Below are 26,374 nucleotides of genomic sequence, written 5' to 3'. Positions count from 1 at the left end.
GGTCGGGGCCGGGGTCGGCCGTTTCATCGCCTGCTTCTTCGTCCAAGAAGAAGGGCAAGGTGACTCCCGATCGGGCCCGGAGTAAAGCCAAGGTCTCGTCGAGTCGGCAGCAGCAGCAACAGCGGGAGAGGGAGAGGAGGCGGAGATGGAGTGGTGCTGAGCGCGAGGATCCGGGGTCTCCTTCTTTGCAGAGGTTCTCGCCTTGATTGGCCTTTCAGTTAGGTAGTCGGTTGAGTGACTTGTATTCTTGATGAGACCATGAGATCGGTTCGGATCGAAGAAAAAAAAAAAAAGAATTGAATCTGCTCAAGTTGTCCGCTGTTGATTTATACCTAACATAACATACCACACCCATAAACCCCATTCCACCCATAATGTGACATACTATACATGACCCAAACGAAAACACGTCGCAAAACAGAAAAACAAGAGGCCATCGAGGTGATGGTGAAACTGGAGCCGTACATCATGGTCTAACCATCTCATATATTCAGTCCAGACCTAGATCATCCAAGCCATCCAAAACCAAGTTTTGCCAGCTTCACACAACTGCTGCACTGAAACAATCTCAATGGGGTATCAAAAATAAACTTTTCCCCTTCCCCTGTTGCGAATTTCCCACTAGAAATTTCCGGTACAATCATTCACATATATACCTCGTATGTGGGTTGTATCAGGTAGGCTGAAGAAAAAGTCCCGCTCTTTTTCATGATAGAAAGGAGAGGGGGAAAAGAAAGTGTGAGGGTCAGACGGAATCCTATTGAAGCCAGATACTGACAATCGAGTAGTTTCCTAATGCTCCAGCACACGTTGCAGCAATAGAAGTTGAGAGATCGACATTCTCCCGTTATCGCAGGTAGCTACCTTTTCGACATGAAGATCGAAAATGCTATGTCCAAACAGCAAGCAGGCGTGGCGGCGGCGCTTACGTGCTCAAATTTTCAGTATTGAGCATGCTTTCAGCATCGCCAACCTGCTTGCGCTCAGAAACTTCCCTGTTTCGCATTCGGGCGGCTTGAATGTTCATCAGCGTCAATCCTTGGGACGGTGGCGGATCGGGTTCCGAGTAAAAAGGATGCAGTCTGTGGGAAGTGGAGAACCGAACACGACCGTCCCTCATGACTGGTAATTGTCATTGCAGGGGCTCCGAGCTCGAAGAGAGCCGATTCAGATGGAGATAGACATCCGTGCCATATCTGCAAATAATGTCAGTGTCTGAGAGAGAGACAAGCTTGATCATCGTTGGGGGAATTATGGTGCTTACCCTTCCATGCTGATCAACTTGAGATCACCACCAAAGTACCGAGCGTACAAGCGACTGATTGGCAATCCGTACCCAAAGCCAGCCATGGGAGCTTTAAAGTCGTTCTTATCAAAGTCCGGATCCAGATTGGGCGTTTGATCCACGGTAGTGTACATGTATGTCCACACCAACGGGATGGAAGAACGGGGTATGCCACCACCTTCATCGGAGATTTTGATCGTGATGTCCTCCTTTCCTTCTGCCACGATGACCTTTGTCACAGGGAATGCCTCCTTGTCCGCGCCGTGGGTTTCCACCACAGCACGCAGCGAGTTCTTGAGAGTCTCGAAGAGCATGTGCGACAGGTGGCCGGGAACGTACATGAAGTTGAGGTCGTCCTTGCAGATGAGCTGGATCTTCGGCGCTTCGAAAAGACCATAGTAGTCCTCACAGACAAAACGAGCATTGTCAATAGCCTCGAGTGCGACTTCTCGAACGTTTGTCTTGGTGCAAATGATACCGACATAGTTCGGGTGGCGAACATGCGTCTGTTCCGTCAAGGCGATGTGCTGACCGATCAACATTCGTATACCAATACGGGACATGTAAAAGCGATCTAGGAATGACTGGACGGTAGAATCAATTTGCAAACGCTGGCGTTTTCGCTTCCATTCCAGGATGCCCTGGGCTACGGTGGTCACGACGCTGTCGTGTCGCCGTTTGATGTGCTGCAAAGTTTTCGCGAACCGTTGATTGTAGTCGTTCAATTCGGGTGGCCAATGGCCTTGGTCATCGGATGGGTAAAAGTATCTTCGGCTGACGTGCCCCTTGCCATTGCCATTCCCGTTCGTGGGGGACGATCGATACTGCCCTTCCCGGATGCTGGGATTCTGAGTGGTTTCGGAAAGAATTTTAGAAAAGCCGCCATTCATCTTCCCAGGTCGTAAGAGGCGAGCTTTGACTTCTTGAGAAAGAGTTGGTCGGGGCAGGTTGATGATTTCCTGCGGAGCACGTGAGCACCTACCGCGAGGGCAAGAGAAGTGCCGGGGGGGCGCAAGTAGAGGCGTAAAGCGTGGAGTCATACCTCGAACGACTGTGCGTACCAATCCTGTACCTTCTTGATCGACGGCATTTCACTCAATCCATCAGGGAGTTCTCCAAGATCCTGGACGCGATGTGCTAAGCGAATAGGTAACTCTTCGGAGAGAAATTGTGAGGCACGAAAGAGAGTTCCTGCTCCAAACGACGGACAATGAGATCAGCCCTGGCTGCTGCCCAATTGAAACACTTAAAGATAAAATAGGAAAACTAGATTGATGCACATACCTGTCGATGGTCTGTCACCGAACTGGACCATCTGCCGGAGAGAGACACCTGTGGCGGGGAAGCTCGCATAGTGTCTGATGGTTTCCATCAGTCTCTCCGACGGTTTCCACATGTCGTCTTCAAATAAAGGCCAGACGGCCTGATGTGCACGCTTTATTAACCCAGAGACTCCAAGCGATACGACTGGAAATGCGATGGGAGCTTGGATTGGCATGCACACGGTGGTGATGGGAGAAGAGAGAGCGGTCGAGGTACCCCGGACGTCGGCTGCCGAGGTTGTTGAGTCACAAGGGAGAGCGCAGGGCGGTAAGAGCAAGAGCACTGGAAGCTCCGATTCGGAGGGAGTGAGGGGAAGAGGGGCTGGAGGGGGATGGGCATGCGGACGAGGAAAAATATGCTTGTTTGGACGTGGTATGAGATCACGATTTCACGAGTGTATCGTACGATCTAAGAAGTTCCAATGTGTCTGCTACAAGGCATTCATTCTATCTGAAGAAAATCAAAATCCCCCCCAACCGAAGGGGGAGACGACTCGATACTAAATCAGTCACTACGGAGTACTGTGCTGCTGTTGCGGAGCCCCGGGGGTCACGTGTGGGGGTGAACCCGTGCCTGGCCGAGGAGCAAAACGGGTGAAAATCAGCCGATTCTCGCACGACGACGACCCCGTCTCTTCCTCCAGCTCCCGAGGACGCTTCGTGATGATGATTTATCCATCTTGATTCTGTATCTGGACCATTCCTGGAGAGCGGCTCTACATGACCAGACAGTGATTTTGGCAATTGTCCACTGTCTTTTGCTCATCTTCTCCCGAGTCCCAGCCCTAGCAGCGCCATATGCCAGCGGAATAGCGGGTGGAAATGGGAATAAACATAATAGAGTTCCTCCGGATTTCCCCTTCGCCCGAGAAGCTTGACTTGTCTTTTGCCGGCGAGCCCACACGCTCTCTCACTGGCGATGGAGGGAGACACTGAATTTACTTGAAATTATTAGCTACTCCGTAGATAGATACCAAAAGGCATCTCATCTCGGCCACGGTCTCCTCGGTCACTCGGTCTGTCCAAAGAGGCTAGTTATCACGCTACTGCAGCAGTTCTTTCATGAAAATTGAGTTGCAGGGCGATGCGGTTGACACTTGACCGTTGACACCCCACGATTTCCCGTGAATTTATTCTCTAGACCTGGAGACTATCTATCTCTGGAGTCTGGCCTCGTCTCAGGGGAAACCTACAAAGTAGTTTTGCCTTTTCTGGACTCGGGGAAAATGTCTAACCCGATCGATGTTCCGGTCGTCCTCGTCCCCCACGGTCAATTCTCGAGAGTCAAAACGCTTCATCGCGCAAACAAAAGGAAATTTCAGGTGAAGTGAGAGTTCAATCGTAGCCATATGGAGACTGAGATGGCCTTGTGACTTCCTTTTGCTTCTTTCCCTCAAACATCTTCCTCAGCCCCTTGCCATCACTCTCAGGGGGATGAAGGATATCAATCGGGACCCTGACGAAGCAAACAGTCGAGTTGTCTTATCCAAGAAGAATGATTTACATGCATGAGACCAAATCCCCGCCAAACAGGATTTATGGTCGTCGATGAGCGATAATAATGGAATAGCCATGGAAGAGGAAAAGAAGCTGCGTAGATTGTAGACTATTTAGACGACATCAGCATCGACATAAGCTGTGTCATTCATTGATCAGATCTTCATCCTGACCATTTTCCGATCGCCCAGTGTCTTAAGGAGCATCTCAGCATGCTGGCAATCAGACTTGTACTTTTGCTCCACGATGATCACTATATGACGCCCGAGCAGGACAGTCATAGCGACCACACAGCTTATCTACCCACACCAAAAGAAATGATTGAACGCGAGATCAGTTCTTTGTTTGAGCCGGATGCACCTTTTCATCATCATCATTTCACCATCATCGGCGTCCTTGATCGCCCCAGTATGACCGCTGCCACTTGGCGAGGTGGAACTGCGAGATGATGAAGCACGAAGGGAACGGCAAGAGCACATTCTCTGTCTACTCCGAACTCCCTCCCACAACCTGCAAAATCAATCTCGAGGGAAACGTGTCGACTTCTTTTGACTGGTGGTCCTGGTCGGTTGAGGCGCTTCCGAACTTCCCACCAAAGGACATTCCAAGACAACCGTCTTGCCTGAGTTCGTGATCTTGCGCCGCCCCGAAACCTTTTTGGCAGTGGAGTCTTCATTTTTCCCTTTTGACACCTGTCTGGCCCACCAACCACAAGGGTCGCCATTCGAGAATCAACCGGCAGATTTATCTAACTGGCTGTCAATTCACCGCAGCGGGCTGTCTGGAACTTCTGGTTGCAGTTCGCAGTTCCCCTGCACAGTGCACACAGTCCTATTCTGTGTTATTTTTTTCTTTTTCTCTTTGTGGTCTATTTTCGTTTTGCTGTTTCGTGACTTTGTCGCCGTCCTTCTTTTGCTTTTTTTTTCTTCCCAGGAGGGAAATAAGACAAGCGCTTGGCTGGCCCGAAACAGGCATTAAGTAAACAACAGGTAAGGACAGTTCTTCTTCTTTTTCTTTTAAAGCCTCTTCTCTCGCGAAAAAGAAGAAAATAAAGCCACGGCTCAGTGAGCATGGGTGGATCTCAATTACCCGCCGATGAATCGTTCCTCTTCTGTAAGAAGGAAGGAACTTGTCCTTGGTCAGAACCATCGAGATTCTATTCCTGCTTATCCTCATCTGGCTGCCGTGGTGAAAGTGAAGTGATGAAGATGATGCAAAGATGCTCTCTGCTCCGTCAACGGATTCTCCACGTTGTCCGTGGTTTTTGCTTGATTTTTTTTTTAGTGAAGTTGTCTCTCGGTCATGCATTCACTAATCAGCAATCCCGATAGAGAGGGAGGATCCGCAAATTGGGCTCAGGAATTACCTATTTTGCGCTCATGCTGTTGATGCCATATTCCTGCTTGTGACTGGCTCCAGTCGAGAGAAATTGCCCCTCTCAAGTCACCAGCCGTTGTGTTTCATTGTGCGTCTGGCAAAGAATCACTATAATAATTAGTATTATTGCTATCCATTTTGGCTGTCCAGCGAGATATTTTCTGTTTATTTTAATTTCTAAAAAGTGAACAATCTCCAATAAGAAAGGGACAGTGAGGGAAATACGAAGAGGAGGAGGAGGAGAGAAGAGAAGGAAGAAGACGAAGAAGAGGCAGGCAGAAAGAGAAGAAGAGAAGAAGAACAAGTGTCGAGGACATCCCAATCAGGAAAGACCCTAACGATTCAGTTTCATTCCAAAGAAGAGCCCCTCTTCCGAGCCACCGTTGTCTCTAACTCACTGCTACTTCCATCGCACGTTCTGCTGTCATTTCACACCTTTATCAGGCTCAACTCTGCCCTCATTTTCCCTCATCCCTTCAGCTCATTGTGAACAGTTGGCATTCGTCTTGCTCTTTGTCTCTGCAACCCATCGCCCCCCCCCAACCCGCTTTTTCTTCAGATTGACTGTTCGAAGAGGTAGAGGATAGGACAGCTAGATCGTCGTTGGATGGGTGCACCAGCTTCACACGTCTCCCATACCGTGCTCTAGTCTGCATGTTTCAACGTCCAGCAAACCATGTCCCGTCGCCGTGCCTCGAACAGTGAATCAATAGCCTCATCGTCTACTATGAACGAGGCGGTTGCATATCCATTCTCCGGTATGCAGCAGAACCATTTGCCCCAGAGGCGTGGTCCTATCGAAGGGCCTAACGGACGAAGGTTGATTCGGAGAGTCACCTGGCGTTCGTCTACCTATAAACTCATGGCGTCCCTTTGGGTTTTGGGTGTGTTTTACATCGTCTGGCTTATAAGGGATCTCTTTTGGCTGCCCTTCGCCCCGTCAGAAACGGCGTCCACCACTGGAATTGCGGGGAAAGAGTAAGTTTCTCTATGGCCCTGTCTGTTCAGCTGTCATGGCAGCTTGATACTTACCAAAGCGTCTTCTTTTCCTCAGCTTTCTAGCACACTATACGGGTCGGCAGGAGTGCGGCATCTCCTCAGTATCCCTATACAACCCCCCAGAAGATCAGGTGTATTGCCAGACTCGAGACTCATTGCTCAGCGCAATGAGCAATGGAGGCCGCCATGGCTTTGATGCTGCCTATACATCACAAGGTACGAGTGGGATTGGTTGACACTGTCGTCTTCTCACCAATGCATTTCTTCGAAAGTCCTCTTGCTGGCGCTTGCTTCGGTTCTGATGACATGCTTAGGTTGTGTCTATCGTTGGTATAGCAGCTCTCAGATCTGTGATATACTCAGAAAATTTGACGGAGTCGCTTTTATTGGTGACGAGTCACTGGCTGATACTTATGCTGGATTCAATATCCTTCTCCGAGAAAACATCGCCACCGGCGCTCTGAAAGATTGGGAGATGAGTGACGAGTACAGCGGACAATGCAAATGTGACTCGCAATTCACCAACCCGTCCTGCTGGCCGAAGCGAATCAGTTCCAGCGAGGAGATGTTTCTCCAGGGTGACAAATCAGGGCCTCGAAGCACTTACGCCTGCTCAACCCGTGAGCCATCTACTTCATTTAAACATTCATACATGTCAGCGCTGACGGTTTTATGCTCAGATATTCCCCACGTTTTTGTGAAAGTAGTTGGATCGCCCGCCTCTAGAGACTCTCATGAGAAAGTTCAGAAGCTGCTCGGTCACTCCGACAGCCAAAAGAAGCCTGTCCCTGTGATTCACAGCGTTTCGCTCTCGATATCGTTTTCCTTGTCCACAGCCGAGAGCAGCATGGACGAATGGCTCGCTCTGACGAAAGTCAGCAAACAATACACACCTTTGCTTTGGGTGGGGCCCACGGCTCCCGGTCACCAGAAGCTGTCCACCGATACCAGTATCCCCGCCAACAGCGCCGTGTGGCAGTATGCTCTGGACACGACAAAAGCAGCTCGGAGTAGAGGCATGGAAGTTCTAGGCATGTACAATGCAACCTTGCAAGCTGCCAGCTGGGATGGCAAACATTATGGTGAAAAGGTCGCTATGATGCAAGCCATGATGGTAAGTCTTCTCGTCCCTGCTATTATAGCAGACTATCAGGCCTGACCTTCCGCAGATCATCAACTGGCTATCCGCTCTCTAAAGAACCAAAGATGCATCGCACATACGCAGTCAATGAGGTGCCTCAACATGATGTCATATTATATCCTCATTTATGAAATATCCGTCAGAAGGATGATGACTGGAGCGAACGAGTAGGTATAACGCTCATGCTTCTTATGAAGCTATGCAGTGCATGACTTTTTTTTGCTTAATTGTTTCGCCTTCCCTCGCACTTCCCACTGTGACTTCTTCTTAAGTCGCCGTTGCGCTTCTTGGATATACCTTTCGCATTTCTTTCTTCGTTGTTCTGTGTTGCCGCAATTTCTTCAATCTAGGTCTTTTGCTGCTTCTCTTCGGGTCATTATAGTCATTTTTCTAGTGGTTAGATTCCTCCTCACTGTTCCTGCCTCCGTGAATTCTTGGCGGACTCAACGCCATAGTCTGCATCTGGTGCATTTATTCAGCATGGGTGGCTTTCTGCCTTGTTTACGCCGTTTGATGACTTCCCTATTCTGCTTTTCATAAAAAGATGAAGAGGGCAAACATAATGGAATAAAGGAGAAGGATTGGGGGCCATATATTAATTCGCCCTTTACCTCGCCCATTCTTATCGCGACTGGGCATGTTAATCTTAATACCTTCTACAATGTGGTGCTGCTTGACAAAAACAAGAGGTCAAAGTTAGTAATTTATGCTAGGTAGTTTGGCGCAGGATGGTTCGACCAATGCCCGTGGAACCTGAAGGATGTAGAGGCGGCTGGCCTGTGGCATGTAGTACAGCATGTACCTGTATGGACCTGCAGTCGGCTTCGTTGACTGCCAGATCATACGTTTTGACTACTAGTCGCTGTAGACTATCTTCATGTGGGATCTAGATTCGCCCCTAGCTTCTAGACTAGCAGTAGAAAGTATGCCATTAATCAAAAATCATCCCATATCATTAGTATATACACATATCTAAATCAGAAAAGCTCCCCTCACTGTACTCTGCGTGACTCGTTAAACTTTTATGTATAGCGCGTCTTGATCGTAGCTTATTCATGGTATTAGCAGACAGTTCGTCGGACCGCTCGATTAAGCGCCGACGTAGTTTCCCTTCGGGCAGGGTTGGGTTCCTTTCCCTCCCAGTGTGATCTTCCAACATTGTGTTCCCAAGGAAGTTATGAGTTTCCGAGCGGATAGTGGTTCGGGATACAGTTTTAGACGTAAAGGGTGGCGGTTTCGGCCTTGAGGAGGTGTTCCTCGTAGGGCTGAAGCGCCTTCTTGACCTCTGTCGATGTAAACTTCTCCACCTGCTGGGGAGCACGGCCGACGAAGGTGCTGGGGTCGAGGAGAGTATCGAGTTCGTCGAGGATGGGGGCAAAGAAGGCGGTGCGGCGGACGCGTTCGATCAGATCGTTGTTCTTTCCGAGCTTCTTGACGTTATCCGATGCTTGGTGGGAGAGGACGCCTGCGGGCCTTAATATCAGCGAATGCTTTGCGGTAGAAGAGGCCAGGGAGAAGCATACGGATTTCCTCATGAGCATCCTGGCGGGAGAGACCCTTCTTCACACATGCCATGATGATCTATTCAATTAGTATATGTGTTCGTCAGGTGATTCGTCTGAACTGGACTTACGTTCTCACTACATAAGGGTTAGTATATTATTTGCAGTAGAGGTGGTAACAGACGAAGTGACTTACGTTGCCATGAAAGGAAGCTCGTCGTTGACACGGCGTCTGATGACTTCGGGGTACACAACGAAACCGGAAGTGACGTTGTCTGAAAGTCCGTCAGACGCTGAAACACAAACATATAATTTGCTTCCACTTACTGAGAAGGATCAGGCAGGCATCGGCCGAAAGGTAAAGCTCGGGAATGCTGATACGACGGATGGCGCTGTCATCCTGGAAATAGTCAATGCTAATGTTATGTGCACACAACTAAGGTGAGGAGCATTATCTTACCAACGAACGCTCGAACCATTGTGCGGAGTAGGTGTCCAGAGCATCCTTGGGCAGGTTCTGGAGGTGTCTTCCAAGCGAGCAAAGCCGCTCAGACCGCATAGGATTACGCTTGTAAGCCTGCACGACACGGTAAGTTCACATTCTCTTCACCTTGTGGGCAAGAGTCCGACTAACCATAGCACTGCTTCCAATCTGGTCCTTCTCAAAAGGTTCCTCGACCTCCTTGAGCATAGCCAGATGACGGATGTCAATACCGATACGCTCGCAAGTAGATCCAAACGAGCCAAGAGCGTTGGCCACGTCAACATCGATCTTGCGCGAATACGTCTGACTGGAGATGATGAATGCCGAATCGAAACCGGCCTTCTTGGTAACAAGCTCATCAAGTTGCTCAACCTTGTCGTGGTCACCGTTGAAGATCTGGAGGAAAGAGGCCTGAGTACCAGTGGTCCCCTTGACACCACGGAAACGAAGGTCATCGCGGGCCCGCTCAAGGTTCCGCAAATCCATGAGTAAGTCCTGAATCCACAGACAGGCTCTCTTTCCAACGGTCACAAGCTGAGCAGGCTGACCGTGGGTGAAACCCAGGCAGGGCAGATCCTTGTACTGCTTAGCGAAAGCAGAGAGCTTGTCAATGACCACTGCGAGCTTAGGGATGAGAATGTCCAATCCGTCACGAAGGAAGATAAGATCCGCATTGTCCGTGCAGTAGCACGAAGTAGCACCCCAGTGAATGATACCGGCAGCTGCGGGGGCGACTTGACCGAAGGCGTGAACGTGAGCCATGACATCGTGTCTCCGACGCTTCTCCTCCTCGGCAGCAACCTTGAACTCGTCGTCCTGGATAGTGAGGTGGCCCTTCATCTGTTCAATGGCCTCGTCGGGGATAGGAAGGCCAAGCTCTGCGCTCGTTAGCTCTCCAAACTTCGCAGTGGAATCCCCTTAGAGGAAGACTGTGCAGAGCTCTCCCCTTCGCATCAGGGAGGCGGGCAATTGGTTATACACACCCTTCTGAGACTCCGCAAGCCAAAGCCACAATTGTCTCCAGGTCGAAAATCGGTTTCTGGGGGAGAAAAGATACTTCATCTCGTTGCCTTCATATCAATGACCATTAGTGACTACAAAGCGGGATTGACTCGGCCACAGCTTCAAGAGCGTAAGTAGATTGCGGGGCACACTTACTCGCATAACGCGAGTTGAGAGGAGTCTGGTACACATCATTGCTGGAAGACATCTTGTCCAAAGGAATTGGGCCTTGTCTAAGGAAAATTGGACGATGAAGAGCAAAAGAACGTCGAACGCTGATGTGTGCGTACCCCAGTGAAATTTTGAGACTTGCGGGCGGACCAGGCTTTAGTGGGGTGGCTTATCAGTCACGTTATCAGGAGGGGCTGTCCAGAAGGGCGATCGTCACATGATGGGGAACCAAAACGCCTATGTACATTTCCAAATAGAAGTATTATAATTAATCGAGGTATATGAGTCAAGCTGCATGGGTATCTGATTATAAATCCGGTTCTTGAACTCTGCCGACATGTAGCACCACACTTTCCAACTGTAGCAGGGCCTGCTTTCAGCGGGGGAAGATGCCAGTGTCGGAGACAACATTGAACCCTGTGCTGGTTTTCTATGCCAATGCAGCCAACTGCGCAGAGAGACTTCCTTTGTCATATTTGACGTACTTGCCCCTGCCTTTATCAATTTCGTGGTAGCGGTCCCAGAAGCGTGCATATAGCGGTTCTAAAACAGCCTGTACCTCACGGGCCAATACTCCGCGCACTTCTCGTTCCATGTACAGAGCCTTGTGGCGGTTGACCAGTTCGTCGAAGCTTGCATTAAATGCCTTGAATTTGTCTTTGATGGCATCCTTGTCCTTGGACGAGAGTGACTTGACTATTGCGCTGGAATCAACAATGCCACCGGAAGCTGGTCGGGCTCCGGCACGCGATGTATACTGGACATCCAGAAGATACTGCGATGTTTCTTTCCACGCATCAAGGTAGGTTGAAGTGGCCCGCTTCCGAAATGTGTCTACGCGCGCGATGCTGTCTGGTGTGCCCAAATGGCGTGCCAACTCAGGGCTTTGTCGGATAGCGCGATCGACAATGCAGAAGACATTGGATAGGAAGACGCCCTGCACGGCTTTCGAACGATGGAATGCCCGACCTCGAGCCTCGAGAGAACTCATCAGAGCTTCGATCATATCCAGAATGAAGTGTGATAACAAGGTCGAGCTGTCTGGACTGACATCTAAAGGAGCGGTGCCTGACGCATTGGCCGTGGAGCGCCAGTTGCCGTCTCCTAGGGAAGTCAAGATGGATGCTAATGGCCCGGAATAACCAGTCAAAGTAGTGAGCGAGCTCATGACTTCGTTCACAAGAGGGACCGATCCGCCATCAGGAGGAAGAACAGGGATGTTTGCGGCTTTCCGTTTCGTTTCTTCAAGTAGCTCCGAGAGAGATGACTTTGCCGTCTCACGAACCGGCCGAAGAGCTTCTATGAACAAGCTCTTGAGCTCGCCTGTCCTCGAGTCGACGCGATACGACATGGCCGTTACAATTTCAATGATCTCGAACGCTAAGAAGCAGTCCGTCATCAGATTGGCCTTGATATACTCGTTGAGCTCACGCAAGGTTTTTGAGTATTCGGCAAGCGTAGATCGAAACGTCGTCTGCAAAGCCAGGCCTCGCTGGTCGCCTATGAAGATCTGCGCAATCATCTCGTATTCGGTAGATATGAAGTTTTCTAGCGCATTAGAGTAGATCCCTATGCCGTTGGTGCCCTGCTTGTAGGGACCGTCGGCAGCTCTTCGTTTGACAGTATTCAACGAAGCTATGGCAAGATTTTGTAGGCTTGATGTCAGGTAAGCCCCACGCACATCGGCGTATATTTTGAGTGCAGGGTCTCCTCCATCACCGCGTTGTGATCCGTGGGTTGCTGCTGAGTTGATTGCCGCGCATATCGATGTTAACTCCGAGATCGTCTCTTCGGGTATTGATGGGAACGGGAGGTCTGCGCGTGTCCGTAGGAGTCAGTGCAATCGGTCTAAGACTTGATCGACTGCAAAGCAATCTCGTACCTTTCGTTATATAGTGTAATGGCTCAATCGGACTAGCATACTGATTCAAGATCCCACGAAGCATGTCCTGAAGCTTCGCGTTCCCTGTACTAAGGAGGGAGTTGAATTCGGAAATTGCTTTCTGATTAGATTTGAGATTTGTGGAATTCAGATCGACCAGAGCCTTGTCCACACGTTTCATCGCCGCCAGATACTGAGACAATTCTACACTCTGGGGTCTTTTTTTCCAAATCAGTCAGCATGCAGTGAAACTTGTGGCCGAAAGGGAAGAAAGGCCATCGCTTACCCAGCGCGGATGATACCCTCCTCACGATTCTTCGCATCGAGTGGCTGACGAAGGCGCTCAATGGCTTCATTGACCTTGTCGATGTTGCTGTTGGTTATCTGGAGAGATTGTGTATTGCTGTAGATAGGACCTATCGCATGCTTTACAACATTACCACCGGTCTCAAGGCGGACCAGGGAGCCCTGAATCTTCTTGGTGAGGAGCTTGAGCTTCTCGAGGTTGGCGTACAGCACCTCAACCTCTGCGCTCTCCTCTGCATAAGCATTATTCCTTGAAGCGACCATGGCTGCTCAACCGGAAGGGTCCACAATGGACCCCAAAATTAAGGATTCGAAACCAAAGTCTGTGTTTGCGGAGTCGTGCTGATGATAAGAGCTATCATTATCTTCGAATAAGAGGTTAAGTTAATGGAAACAGAAGAATATGTATTAGATGAACAGCTGGCCGATGAGGCTCCTGGCCTCAAGGGACAAGCATGATCGATTGGATGGAGCTTTGGTCTTCTTCTCCCCAGACCCAAGTCACCCAAGTCACCCAACACTAACAAGTAGTAATAGACTAACAGCAGCGGATGATTGCATCTTCCCTTCTCCGCAATATGCGCTAAGCCTAAATAGGAGCTGCGGCCCGTCTGCGATTCCGCAGCTCTTCACGTGATATGTCGTCATACAGCTACTCCCTCGATTCCCGATCGTGCGAGAAAAGGCCGGAAAGGCAAAGCAGATACGGATACCTACGATCTAATTTAAAGGATCGCCATGGTCTGGCCGTCTACAACTGGTCTGCCAGTGTCGCAGTAAATGGCGGATGCATTTGTCTTCTTCCCTTGCCTCCTCACGTGTTGCCCGCCTCACAATGGGTGTAGCAGGAGTCTCTCGTCTGCGCTGGACGGTCCCTCCTGCTGCGCTGGGCTTTCTGGGTAGTGGGGTACTTTATAATACAGGTGACCGCAATAATCAATTGTTGCAGTCGGACTCGAAGGCATACTTTTCGGTCTCCTCTGTGCTCAATGCCCACGAACGGTCAAAAAGGAAGTCTGCAGGGAGCTCAGGTGGTGGCGACGAGGACGTTACTCAATATGTAGAGACGGGGCTTTGGGCCAACATCGTGCACAAATTCGACGGTGTGAAGCAGACTGTTGGCAATGCCGAATGGATCGAACTTGACAGTCTCAAGAAATCAATTATTCCCGACTGGACCTCATTGCTTCCTGTGACGGTGCAGAAACTCCAACGCGAGCTCTCCATGGCTCCTGGCTCTCTTGCGGAAGAAATTTGGAAAGAAGCTCACGATCCAGACGTGCACCCAGAGATTCTTCAAGAAGCCAGAGTCCGCATCGGAAATACCTTGTGTGATGAAGAATTGGCGTTCCGGCGCAAACGCCGAGAGCACGCTGTAAAGGCGTTGGCTTCATACTTGAATATTCCCGAGCAAGATATTCATCCGGATGACGTTCCTACCATTGCTATGTGCGGTTCGGGAGGTGGTCTGCGCGCCCTCGTGGCCGGTACTGGCTCGTATCTTGCTGCTCAGGAAGTGGGATTGTGGGACTGTGTCACCTACACCGCTGGCGTCAGTGGCAGCTGTTGGCTGCAGACTTTATACCATTCATCGATCACTGGTCGGAATTACAATCGGTTAGTTGATCATCTTAAAAACAGACTGGGGGTGCACATAGCGTTCCCACCAAAGGCTCTCAATCTGCTCACAACTGCACCTACCAACAAGTATCTTCTCAGCGGACTGGTCGAGAAATTGAAAGGCGACCCCGGCGCGGATTTTGGCTTGGTCGATATTTATGGCATGCTCCTAGCCGCGAGACTTTTGGTCCCAAAAGGAGAACTTGGAGTCTCACACCAAGATTTGAAATTGTCTAACCAGAGGTACAATCTTTACAATGGAGCCCACCCCATGCCTATATACACAGCTGTCCGTCACGAGATCCCGGTGCTAGAGGCCTTGGAAGATGAAGAACCGAAGAAGAAACCAACACCCGAGAAGCTTATTAAGGCGTCACAGAGCGAAGCATGGTTTCAATGGTTCGAGTTCACCCCCTTTGAATTCTTCTGCGAGGAGCTCAGTGCAGGTATTCCCACCTGGGCTTTGGGAAGGCATTTCAATGGTGGTCACAACGTGATACCCCATGGAGAATACCCATTGCCTGAGATGCGTGTTCCGGGATTGATGGGCGTGTGGGGTAGTGCTTTCTGTGCGACGCTATCCCATTACTATAAGGAGGTTCGACCTCTGCTGCAAGGCATAGTAGGCTTCGGTGGCATAGACTCTCTAATCCAAGGAAAGACAAAAGACCTGATCCGTGTCCATCCGATCGACCCTGCGACCATCCCGAATTATGTACTAGGCATGAAAGATCAGTTACCGCCTTCTTGCCCGGAATCGATCTTCCAGAGCGAGCATCTCCGGCTCATGGACGCGGGAATGAGCAACAACTTGCCCATTTATCCTCTTTTAAGGCCGGGCAGAGAAGTCGATATAATTGTCGCCTTTGACGCTTCGGCTGACATCAAGCAAGAGAATTGGCTTTCTGTCGTGGATGGATACGCCCGTCAACGAGGCATCAAGGGATGGCCACTTGGAGCGGGCTGGCCCAAAGAAGATACCGGGCTGAAGGAGACAGAAGAGAAATTGCGAGAGCCGCAGAATATCACGCAAGATGCGGTAGACGAGAAGATTTCTGACGCTCGACGAAACGACCCCCAGGGCCATGGAGACGGAGTGGGCAAATTGGAACCCACGGAGTCTCACAAAGGGTCCAAAGCCGCCGGCGACCGACCATCGCTCCAGGATACTGATCTAGGCTACTGCAACGTGTGGGTCGGCACAAAGCAAGAAAGGGTGTCTGACAAGGAACCCCCACCGTCGAAACGTTTATTCCATCCTCATCACGGAGACCATTCGGAATCGGACTTCCATCTCATGCATCCTGATGCAGGCATCGCAGTCGTCTACTTCCCCCTGCTGCCCAACCCCTCGGCCCCGGAGCTGCCTCCGAGCTCCTCGATGACCAAACAACCGGTCCCCGCGCAGCAGTCGGAGACGACATCTTCTGCAGATGTCACGGACCCGGCACGCCCTCTGACGCCGTACCCCAGTATGATTGACCCAGAAGTGGACGATTTCCTGTCCACTTGGAACTTTGTCTATACCCCTGAACAGATCGACTCGGTGATTGGACTTGCCAAAGCCAACTTCGCGCAAGGCGAAGAACAAATGAAGCGTGTCGTGCGAGGAGTTTACGAGCGCAAGAAATCCGACCGACTTCGACGGGAGCAACAGGTGCATAGGCGACGAATGGAAGGGTTTGTGCCCATCTAACCTGGATGTGTTGGTACTTGGCATTGATATATTTGAGTGTTGGAGGTAATGATTGTAAGAATAATTTAGACTACGATGTGGAGTAATATTAGGATGAAGGTGAAGTCACTGCATCTAAAGGTTACATGTTTCTTCGATTATACTGTCACAATATACACACATACGAACATACAGAGGAAATGATGAACAAGCCTTGCTATCTATTGCGGACTTCTCGTAGAGTCAGCCTCGCCGGAATGGTGCTCCGAATTATCACCATTGTTCCCAAAATAGGGCCGGACGCCTTTGAAATCATCCCCATTCTCATCTTCCTTGGCCGACTGTTCCCGATCCATCCCGGCCGCACCGATCTTCGATTGTCCTGATTCCACATCGCTCTCCGCAAGACTGACATCTTTACTCTCATCCGTCTGCTTCCGCAGCCCCAGCTCCTTGCTAAGCCCGTGAATCGAGTGTGCAGTCGCCGATACCGCAGTAGCAGCCGCCGTACTAACGCTCGTGAGCAACGGATGGTCTGTCGCGGTCGTAAGACCCTTGGTTCCGGTGTGATGATTCTCGAGCTCGGCGATTCGCGTGGGAATGTGCTCCTGCTCGTGCTCGTGCTCGTCGGCTGCGCCTGTTTCCTGGCCACGCCAGTCGGCCGGGTGGCTTTCGCGGATCGGCTCGCCTGGTTTCGGCTCGGTGATGGCTTGCGCCATGATGGCGGTGTCGTCCTTTCCGGGCTCGCGGATACCGAAGCGGGAAGGTGGTGCGTACCGCCAGACGACCTTGAGGCGGTCGAGCGCTTTGACGCCCCGTTTTGTGGAACCCTTGATCCCGTCCAGGGACTCCCAGTCTGCCTCGAAGACGCCCGAGTCGTGTTTGTCGCCGCCTTCGAAGTAGGCGTTGAACCAGACGTGGGCGATGGAGGTCACCATTGCCCAACCGGTGTAGGCGGCTTTGCTGCGCCGTTCGAAGTCGATGTTCACGTCGGAGGAGGGGAGGACGACTGGTGTGCTGGGGCGGAGGATGACGGCCGAGATGCGTCTTTGGGGAGCAGCGCTGAGGCCTTCAGGTCCTGATGCTAGGGGCGCAGTGACTGTGGAGTCAGGGGAGGAAGTGGAAGCGATGGTGCTTGACCATGTAGAAGTCTGGGAAGCGGGTAAGGGCGAGTCGGCGGTCGTATCTGGTTTGCTGGTGCTGCTCTCGCTGCCATTTTGAGTGTTCTTCGCCGGATATGTGGTCTTGCCATCGTCAACGACCGTTCGTTCGCTGCGATGGAACAAGTGGAAACACTTGATCTTCTTGCCCTCGTCGACAAACCCCCCAATGGCAACTTTGACGCCATCTCTCAGGCCCCAGACATGCAGCTCGAGGATCTCAACCGGCCGCTCAATATACTTCTTGCCCATCTGATTCGCCCACCGGTCGACGTATCCCACCCAGCGCAGTTGGCTGGGGATACTCACACCATGCCCGAATCCAACTCTCATCCGCCTCTGGGTGAACCGCTGAAGGGCATCTTCCATCTTCCATCCCTCTTGGCTGATCAAGTAGCTGCACGCGATGGTCCCACTGCGTCCTTTACCGGCTTTGCAATGCACAACGGCCACTCTCTTCCCTTCCGCAGGCTGTGGCTTCCCCTCGCCATCTGGATCATCTAGTCTCTGCAGCCAATTCCTCATGCTTCCCATGATTGCTGGGATGAGCGCAAACGGCGGCGGATGATGGTCCGGCCATGGGTAATGGTGGATTCGTCCATAGACCTCCGAGTCAGGGTATCCAGTGCCCTCAGCACGAAATTCCCAAATCCACCAGTTCTTGCCATGCTTGGCGTCGAGGAAGTTCACTAAGGCATCTAGAGGATTCCGATATGCACGTTGCGGATAGTTAGAGGATGGCCCTGAGGTCGCAATGACTATGCGCAAAGATAAAGTGTCAGAGGAGCGCACTGAAATAGTAGGAAGAACAATTCGAGACATCACTACTAGGGACGGACAGAAGGCTCACGGTTATCTGTGACGTAGCAGAGATCCAGGCCTGCCTCAGGATGTCTTATTCTGGGTCCAGCAACAATCTGCCGGAGGATCGACGCCTGCATCAATCAAGGAGCCAAGCATAGTTGGTCAGTCTCGGCAAGCAAGTTGCTGGATCTAGGGATGGGTCAAGGGGCAAATCATAGAGACGCACCATTGATATCAAGCGTCGTAAAGCAGCTGTAGATCTTTCGTCAGTGAGTAGACTCATAGATGACCTTTCGAAAAAGTTTATCTTACCATTTGCAAAGACCTCGTTCTCGTTGAGAGTCTCACGGTCCCCCAGGCAAGCGGAGAATGCTGCAGCTGATGCTGATGGAGCACGCGGAATCCAGATCTTCCGTCAGTGGTCAATATGGAATCTGCACTTAATGCGGACTGGTCATCTGATGTTATTAAGTTCTTATTTGGAGCAAAATGTAAAAATCCACACAAGAGAAAAAAAATCTGACAACCTGGGAAGTATCTAGTGATACCTGATACGCAGGCCGCAAGTGCACGAGTTGGGGATGTTCTTGTGGACAGAGCGGGGATGATGTCACAGCCACCAGAGCGGCGGAATCATTGTTTACTGTTTACCTAGTCCTACAGTGGTCCATGGGGTGGGAATGAGCAGTATCAATGAAGGGTCCTTTTACTTTATCTTTTTCTTTTCTTGTGCTAGTCTTTTAGGTACAAGAGAACAGAATGAAGCTGGGCTTGATCCAGGGATCTCATCACAAAAAAGCAGATGCTGGTTATGGGGAATATTCCGATGACAATGGGTTCATTATCAAGTCCGCATTAGAAGATACAGACCAGTCTTCATATCAATGGTACAGATAACCAGTTTGTACATCGTTCCTTGACCCTCACCTCGCCAGGGCCAGGGCCATACTCGCGGATCAACGCGATGAACTCCTTCCATCAAGGAACTGATTCTCAGATCAAGCCATCTCGAGATCAATAAGCGCAGCGCCGTCGTCGGCTCAAGCAGCACCATATGTATCTGTCACAGGAATTGTAAAGTTCCTCATGGAAGATGTGACATTGACCGAACCCTCGGCGTAGAACTCGGCTCCAGGTTTGAACCAAGCGTGCATGACCTCCACCTTCCATGCGGGATACGTCAAGGCTGTCACTTTAGCTTTGATGTGTTTGTCTCTGCAAAAGGTGTAGTCCGTCTCCACGTCGGTGCCGTTGCACGTAGTGTTGAACCCGGGGGTGTTTGGGGTGGCGATACCGAGAATATCGAATTGATAGACACAGCCCCCAGGAGAGCAGCCGGTGTCAAAATTTGAGACATACCAGGTCAGGGCAGGGTTCATGGTGTGATAGGCAGGAGCCGCAAAGGTTATGTCCAAGATCGACAGTAGAGTGACGAGCAGGAATGTAGCAAAGTGCATGTTGACGTTGATGATCGTGGTATGAAGTTTAAGATAGATAGAGGTGCCTGAGGAATGTATATGCGCAGGAGGTATAGTATATACACCGCAAGACAGATATTAAGTATTAGATTAAGTCAATAAAAAGCAGATAACTCATCGAGGACTTTGTTATGAAGAACGAAACACGAAAAGAAGACGAAGAAGGGTGCTGAAAGAGAAGAGGCCATTATCAAGAATGTCTGCTACTCATATATAGCAAAACAAGTTCTACGGCAAGCATGGGAGAGACCTGCTTCTCGCCTGCTGCCGGGGTGGAGCAGACTTTCCAGCATCCTCAAGTTGTCAATCAATCAGAAACCAAAACATCATAATGATCGTGCATCCTGGTGGCCTTGTGCCTAGGTTTCCAACCGTCGGATGTCGATCTCCTGCAAATCTGCGAGGTGCGCGAAGCTGTGTGTCTCGGTCTCGTTTCTAATTATAATCAGCAGGAGAGACCGTGTCGTGGGTGTAACCCAACATCAGAGCACAAAGAGACCAATGTCTGCCGTGCGATGAATCAAGTGCAATTTGCAACCCCATTGTCGTCTCCAGATCTGATCATCAAACGACGGACTGACTTTCCTCTCCGACGATCGCAAACCGAGGATACATGTACTATAGTTCGGCACTGTCACAGTCCAGTGTTTTGAGTCGTTCCTCTGCCCCTTGGAATAGATAGATAGAAAGCTACTCCGTCAAGCATGAACTATGAAGGAGTGGACCAATGAACCATAGTTCAAAACTTCGTCTAAGGTTCCGATCGCAAAGATATCAGTTCTCTGAGCTTTTGTTGTCCTGTGATCCTCCCGAATACAGGTACTATATGCAGTGTAGCATTGGATTGTTCTCTGCATAATTTCACAAGGGATCAGTATCATTATTCAACATAGATATTGCGATCAAACCAGCGACTAGGTTACGTGACTCCTGAATCGTACCCGTATCTATTTTTCTGAGTTCGCTCCTGTTGATCATCGCGAGACTTTCGACTACTAAGAGTTCGAAGTTCGAACCGAAGTTTGACCATCGATTCTTGGCTTCGAAGGGGCGGGTCAATGCACTGGGGGTTTCACTAAATGTTTAGGCCATCTCGTTGATGTTCCATTGTGTCTCACTCAGACTCAAGCCAAGCAGTGCTACTCCAGACAGCCACAGCTAGTCATGGCTAAAATATCTGAGGGGTGGACACCATTAAAGGTAATGGTCATGAGCAAACAACCTCGGGGCTGTCACCGACCTCATTGACAACTCTGCTACTCAAAGAAAATTTCAGTGGTGGTGCCGTGTCTCAATCCCTCGTATTCAACGGGTATACAACTGTACTATACAAGGTATAAATTTTGATACATATACAACTGGACGACAGGGTGCTATTTCCAGCCTCCTCGTCTCCAGATTTAGTCGGTTTCTGTCTCATCAGTCTTCGACTGGTCTTCCGGCACAAGGCCCCCTGGCTCATAGTCCATCCAGCCCTCCTCTTCTTGGGCCCTGGCCATCGCCAAGCGTCTTCGCTTCCTCTTTCGTCGCTCCTTGCTTGCCGCTCGACGGGCTTCCTTCGAGAGAAGCACCCGCCGGGGGGGCTCCCGCGTGCGACGCTCGGAGCGGTCAGCATATCTTGGAGGCGTCTCGGACGCTATCTTTCTGATAGAAACCGACTGGTCTGAAGCTTCTTCATTGCTCTCGATGAGATCGTCGGCTGGGTCATCCTGCATCTGCGGATGGTCTCTCAATCGAATCGCAAATTGATCGCTGGACTCGGAGCATATGGTCTTGATCTCTTGGCGCGTGTACGCATTGGGACGGAATCCCCGCGCCACCAAATCCTGGTAGTACATGTACGCCGATTCAAAGTTGCCAGCATCTAAGCACATCATGATTAAGTGCTCGAAAGTGATGTGATTCGGAATCACTCCAAGCGAGGACATCTCCTTCACCGCAAACATGCCGGCTTGAACGTTCTTTGCTCTGCGAGCCATTCCTATAAGGGTGTTGTAGACCGAAACATCGGCCTTGCCTGGACACAATGTATAGAGCTCCTGGTAGAGCGAGATCCCTTCATCGACCGCAAATGGGTCATTGAAAGATTCGTAGTCACAAAGCTTGATGACCACATGCGCGCATTCCATCGGAATCGGGTATTTCAAGGACTTCAGCTTCTTGAGAATAGTCCATGCCTGCCGTGGACTAGTTCTCGTCTGAACCATGTAGTTGAAAATGGCCCGCGTCGAAGTGTGTTCCAATTTGATACCAGCCTTGTGCATCTTACAGAGAATTTCGAATGCCGACGAGAGCTTGCCAGACTTGACATGCGCCTCCACCGTCTTCTCATAATCCTGCAAGATCAGAGGGACATCACTTTCCGAAAGAAACCGAATTACCAAAGAAGCGAGCTTAGTGTCGCCTTTTTCGGCCGCGACGGTCAGAGTTTCCCTACAGAGGACCTTCGAAGGATGGAGGTACCCCAGTTGTACCATTTGCGTCCATATGTATCGAGCAGTTTCGAGATGAGATGCCGCGACTGCCACATCCAACACATACAGCCACAGTTCCGTCGTCATGTCATGACCCTGACTTGACCGCTTGCGCATCTGCTGGAGAACTTCGTCGAAATCCTGAATGTCGCAGAGATTGTATATCAACAGACTGTGTAGCCAATTCTCGACCATAATCTCCTTTCTCTCCATGTGCGCGATATGGTCTAATGCGAGTTCGAATTGGTTTTCTCTCAAGAGGCCGGCCACCACGTAGTGCCAACCAGCGGGACTTAGGGGCAGCCATCGATCTCGGAGGGTGCGCAATATTTCTTGACGCAGCAAATAGTCCGGGTGCACAGCGAGAACCTATGGGTATCATCCGTGTAAGTCAAGAGATCCTATATTCGCAGAGCTATGGATGGGTTTAGACGCATTGAGACTGCCATACCTGCAATGCAGCATGAAGTGTACCGGAATCTGCAGGTATCCCATTCTTTTCCATCTCCGAGAGCAATTGGCGAACAACTTCCGGCGAGCCACGCTCCGCATCGGAGTTGGCCAGAATCAGCGCTCGGTAGTGTCGTACTTCGGGGCGCACATGGCGATCTCTGACCAAAATTCGTAATATCTGCGATGCGCTGAGGATTTTGGGGCTTCCAGTTGCTAGTTCTTGAAGTCGATTCTCAAGGTCCGGCGTTGACCGCTCTTCGAGATTTTTGGGTACGCCGGGAGACGGAGGTAGGGCAATGCTGGGACTGAGCGGCAGACTGACATGTTGCCGGCGCTCAGAATCCAATTGCGATTGTTGTGGAGTCTGATGTATTTTTGAGGACCCGATGAGGTTATTTTCATGGTTTTCATTGCCTTTTTGCGCCTTTGGCTCCTCATTAGCTCTTGTAGCATCGCTGTTCAGACATCTTCGCGGAGGAGTGACAATCGCCGATGAGCAATCATGTCTTTGTAGCCTTCTCCCTTTCGTGAATGACAGTCTGGTATTATGAAAAGCACTGATTCGAAATGATGGACAGAGACAATACCAGAGTCCATCGAGAATGAGCGTATTTCGGCGCATCTCGAGCCCATGCAAAAAGCGGAGTTGTCTCCTTTGCATCGGGAAGCCGAAGAAGAGAAGCGCGCTCACGTGACTTGTGACGACTCCAGAGAAATCCCAAAATTCTGTCCAGTACAGATGTGGTTGACAGAATTCAAGATATTTCGATAATTCTTTGTCCTTTACGGACAGATTTACTAAACAACAAAGTTCAAGAGCAGTAATCCCATTGAAAAAAAAAAAAAAAAAAAAGAAACCGAGCCAGATACGCCAAGGCCATGCTCGACAAACCCACCAACCGGTCCTTCCTAGCAATTGACATGCTTGATCTCCCCGGGGTATCGATCATTCTCTCTTCGTCTCGTTATGCGCATATCATATCCATATCTAACTGCCGCCACGACCCCGGCCGCGGCCTCGGCCACCACGGCCACCACCACGGCCTCTATCGCCCCTGCCCTCACGGCCACCACGGTTGCGATTCGGCGGCTGGTTCTGCTGCTGTTCCTTGACCATCTCCACGATTTCCTCTGGGATCCGCAAGTATTTGATCTAAATGCTCATTAGCTTAGAACGAGAGCACGTCGAGAGTAGCATGTAGGTAACCCACATTGTTTCCTCGCACGTAGACCTCTGGTAATCTGAAGAAGCGATCGCCTTCTGGGCTAGTCTGAACAACCTCCTTGAGTATTAAGTTCATCCAGTTGTCGCAGTTGGCAAGATGTCCGTTCAGCGTCTCGCCGTTCTTGAGCTCCACTAGCATGGGGTGGCCTTGCGCAGCCGTCAGAAGACCCAATGGTAACTATAAGGCGCGCAATATTTTAGCGACACGAGTTGTAAAATGCATAAAGCAAAGATCATGTCCCGTGGGGAAGTATACTCACCATTGTGATGTTGGATAGATGTGATGAGGAATAGGCTGGCTGGGACTGAGTTGAAGGCGGCACGAAGAGCGCCTTTCCTGGTCAATGAAAAAAAAAAAAAGGGAGATTGGAAAAGACAGTCAATATGCTTGATACAGGATCAGGACTTAGAGCGAAGCTATATGATTATGTCCAAGGATCGAAAGCCAGTCATCAAATAAGCTCCACATGAGCTTCAAAGCGGCGGGTGGTCGCAACTGGAGAGACGGAGAAAGTGAAGTTCCGAGATAAGCGATTAAGCATGCGTGAGATCAGTTGGAGAGATTACCATCGCATTGGTACTATTATCCCTTTCTTGACACCCGTCCATCAGATCCACTGTATCTTCGATGGATCGTTCATTAACAATCAGCAGATACAATTACCATTGACCAGCGCGCTCTGTGCATCGCCGGTGACGGATCCTGGAATCACCTTTAGCCTCCAATCAGCGGCTTTTGGGTGAGCTCATGCAATTGCTACGCTCACATAAATTTGTGCTCCGAGACACCCATCATTATGCGATGGTCATTGATTGCAGTGGTCCTATTCACGGGGCATGTATGCTCTCTAGCTATACCATTCGAAGGTCCCCTTGTTCAGCCATATCAAAGTTAGTAGTTTTTTTTTATTGTCCATTCAGATCCAAAGAAGCCTAAGTAGCCGCATAGACTGTGAGGCATGTACTGCGAAGTTCCAAGCTTCTTGCTCAGACTGCAAAATTGGCATTGGCTTCAACTTCAGCTTGGTAGGAACGTCTTGACAAACCCGTGGACCTCTGGCTGATGAATGCTGTAGCCACTTGAGCTGAGTGTTCATGCCGTGGACGAGCCCTGCAATGGAACGGGTGTTTTCCTCAATGGACTTGAACTGCTTCACAAATGGAATGAGGGCATTGGTCATGGCTCTGGGGCAATACCTCCATTTCCCAAAGCTGTAAATGGAACATTGCTTTTAGCAGATTGGCGGAGTGTTTGCAAATCCGCTGCTGCTGGCTCACCGGAAGTATCACGAACCCAAGACCTGGCTGTGCAGCTCCAGTTTGTTGGCGATGGTGGTGATCAAGTCAATGTCGGCTTTACTGCGTCATTTACACAGGTGAACAGGCCTCGGATCTTCCGAATTTGTCCTCTCCGTCGCGGTATGCCATTGAGCGAATTATTTGAGGATGACCGTGCAGGCGCGGGAACTCTTGAGCTCCTCAGCATTGACAGTGGTACGGATGTCAGAGAGAGCCACGCATCAGGAGTGGATTGGAACGACTGGAGAAAGCTAGGCTGTAGGCTCAAGGACTCCATCTTCGGACTTCTCGGCCTCAATGGTTGTTCCGGAGGTTCATCAAAATCCCTCCCTTCGTCTTCTTTGAATTCCCTGAAGCAGGAATGTTACCAAACAGATGATTCCCCTACGCACTCAGAACCCAACTTAGACTCACTCCCCTCTGGCGAACCAACGCATTCCACAGAAGGTCCACAATTGCTAGAAATTGTGCAGGAGGGACTGGACGGTTTTCTTACAGCTGGGCCTCTCAACGGTATCCGCGAGACAGCCGATGATGAGGACATAGATTTCCCATCCGAACCCGAGCTCAAGGCCTTACTCCAAACCGGCACTGTAGCTATTCTCCTTGGCACCTTGATACTCCTCACTTTCATGGTCTGTCGCAATACCACCTACTGCCGGCGGAAACAGGCCGACAGAGCCGCGCGTCGCGAGGAGAGACGAGCCCGCAGAGCCTACAAGTCCGCAGCCCAGCGCCTCAAATGGAGACAATGGTGGGAAGGCTGGGGATCGGGCCGTCAGACACCCACGCACGTGAATCATGATCTTTCTGTGCTTGCGCAACCAGGGCAGGACCCCGATTGCGGGACAGAAGCCGACCTGGGCCAGGAACCACATGCTATACGTAATGAATTACTGGATTTCCGGCAGACTTTGTTGTACGTTGGACAGCTTGTCCGAAAACCCAAGGAAGATCTGGAAGGTGCTTCTTCGACTCACAGCGATAGAGATCGTGAGATAGCTCAGAGGTATACGAGAAGGAAAAAGCACCCGGCACCACCGTCGACAGCTGGGATTTCGACGGTCATCTCTCTGGATACTAATAGTTTGCTGAGCTTTGACACGACTTCATCAGTGACGCTGGATACATTGGAGACGCTGGAGACCGCTCCGCCGAGCTACCGTCCGTGATTATCAATGTAATACATTTCATACATTTTTGTAGAATTACGAATTT

General features: G+C 50.4%; 9 protein-coding genes across 9 annotated transcripts; 3 read left to right on the top strand and 6 right to left on the bottom strand.

The window, feature by feature from the left end:
• Window positions 1-1,132: 1,132 nt before the first annotated feature.
• Window positions 1,133-2,783, bottom strand: CDV56_107034 (PDK/BCKDK family protein kinase; the record flags this gene model as incomplete). Its single annotated transcript, XM_026760653.1, has 4 exons — window positions 1,133-1,196; window positions 1,265-2,244; window positions 2,328-2,476; window positions 2,570-2,783. The coding sequence occupies 4 exons, from the start codon at window positions 2,781-2,783 to the stop codon at window positions 1,133-1,135; spliced, it is 1,407 nt and encodes a 468-aa protein (XP_026612966.1).
• A 3,374-nt stretch (window positions 2,784-6,157) lies between these two features.
• Window positions 6,158-7,676, top strand: CDV56_106779 (uncharacterized protein; the record flags this gene model as incomplete). The annotated part of the gene is made up of 5 exons (XM_026760398.1): window positions 6,158-6,459; window positions 6,536-6,696; window positions 6,795-7,100; window positions 7,161-7,594; window positions 7,650-7,676. 5 exons carry the CDS (start codon window positions 6,158-6,160, stop codon window positions 7,674-7,676), a joined length of 1,230 nt encoding a protein of 409 aa, XP_026612965.1.
• A 1,159-nt stretch (window positions 7,677-8,835) lies between these two features.
• On the bottom strand, window positions 8,836-10,817 carry ade13 (adenylosuccinase ADE13; the record flags this gene model as incomplete). Its single annotated transcript, XM_026760219.1, has 8 exons — window positions 8,836-9,086; window positions 9,145-9,202; window positions 9,255-9,261; window positions 9,320-9,398; window positions 9,451-9,523; window positions 9,584-9,700; window positions 9,758-10,485; window positions 10,766-10,817. 8 exons carry the CDS (start codon window positions 10,815-10,817, stop codon window positions 8,836-8,838), a joined length of 1,365 nt encoding a protein of 454 aa, XP_026612964.1.
• A 393-nt stretch (window positions 10,818-11,210) lies between these two features.
• On the bottom strand, window positions 11,211-13,232 carry EXO70 (EXO70 family protein; the record flags this gene model as incomplete). Its single annotated transcript, XM_026760066.1, has 3 exons — window positions 11,211-12,595; window positions 12,663-12,880; window positions 12,949-13,232. 3 exons carry the CDS (start codon window positions 13,230-13,232, stop codon window positions 11,211-11,213), a joined length of 1,887 nt encoding a protein of 628 aa, XP_026612963.1.
• Window positions 13,233-13,803: 571 nt separating this feature from the next.
• Window positions 13,804-16,284, top strand: CDV56_106251 (putative phospholipase A2 (PlaA); the record flags this gene model as incomplete). The annotated part of the gene is made up of 1 exon (XM_026759870.1): window positions 13,804-16,284. One exon carries the CDS (start codon window positions 13,804-13,806, stop codon window positions 16,282-16,284), a length of 2,481 nt encoding a protein of 826 aa, XP_026612962.1.
• A 200-nt stretch (window positions 16,285-16,484) lies between these two features.
• Window positions 16,485-18,245, bottom strand: CDV56_106120 (putative phosphatidylinositol-3,4,5-trisphosphate 3-phosphatase; the record flags this gene model as incomplete). The annotated part of the gene is made up of 1 exon (XM_026759739.1): window positions 16,485-18,245. One exon carries the CDS (start codon window positions 18,243-18,245, stop codon window positions 16,485-16,487), a length of 1,761 nt encoding a protein of 586 aa, XP_026612961.1.
• A 1,022-nt stretch (window positions 18,246-19,267) lies between these two features.
• On the bottom strand, window positions 19,268-19,684 carry CDV56_106038 (uncharacterized protein; the record flags this gene model as incomplete). The annotated part of the gene is made up of 1 exon (XM_026759657.1): window positions 19,268-19,684. One exon carries the CDS (start codon window positions 19,682-19,684, stop codon window positions 19,268-19,270), a length of 417 nt encoding a protein of 138 aa, XP_026612960.1.
• Window positions 19,685-21,105: 1,421 nt separating this feature from the next.
• CDV56_105725 (pentatricopeptide repeat protein) lies at window positions 21,106-24,120 on the bottom strand (the record flags this gene model as incomplete). The annotated part of the gene is made up of 5 exons (XM_026759344.1): window positions 21,106-22,548; window positions 22,631-23,073; window positions 23,698-23,785; window positions 23,844-24,035; window positions 24,118-24,120. 5 exons carry the CDS (start codon window positions 24,118-24,120, stop codon window positions 21,106-21,108), a joined length of 2,169 nt encoding a protein of 722 aa, XP_026612959.1.
• A 534-nt stretch (window positions 24,121-24,654) lies between these two features.
• CDV56_105557 (uncharacterized protein) lies at window positions 24,655-26,328 on the top strand (the record flags this gene model as incomplete). The annotated part of the gene is made up of 2 exons (XM_026759176.1): window positions 24,655-24,696; window positions 24,934-26,328. The coding sequence occupies 2 exons, from the start codon at window positions 24,655-24,657 to the stop codon at window positions 26,326-26,328; spliced, it is 1,437 nt and encodes a 478-aa protein (XP_026612958.1).
• Between the last annotated feature and the right edge of the window lie 46 nt (window positions 26,329-26,374).

The sequence above is a fragment of the Aspergillus thermomutatus genome (assembly GCF_002237265.1).
Source record: "Aspergillus thermomutatus strain HMR AF 39 chromosome Unknown NODE_148, whole genome shotgun sequence".
Classification (NCBI taxonomy): Eukaryota; Fungi; Ascomycota; class Eurotiomycetes; order Eurotiales; family Aspergillaceae; genus Aspergillus; species Aspergillus thermomutatus.
This window is presented reverse-complemented; position numbering and strand designations above follow the sequence as displayed.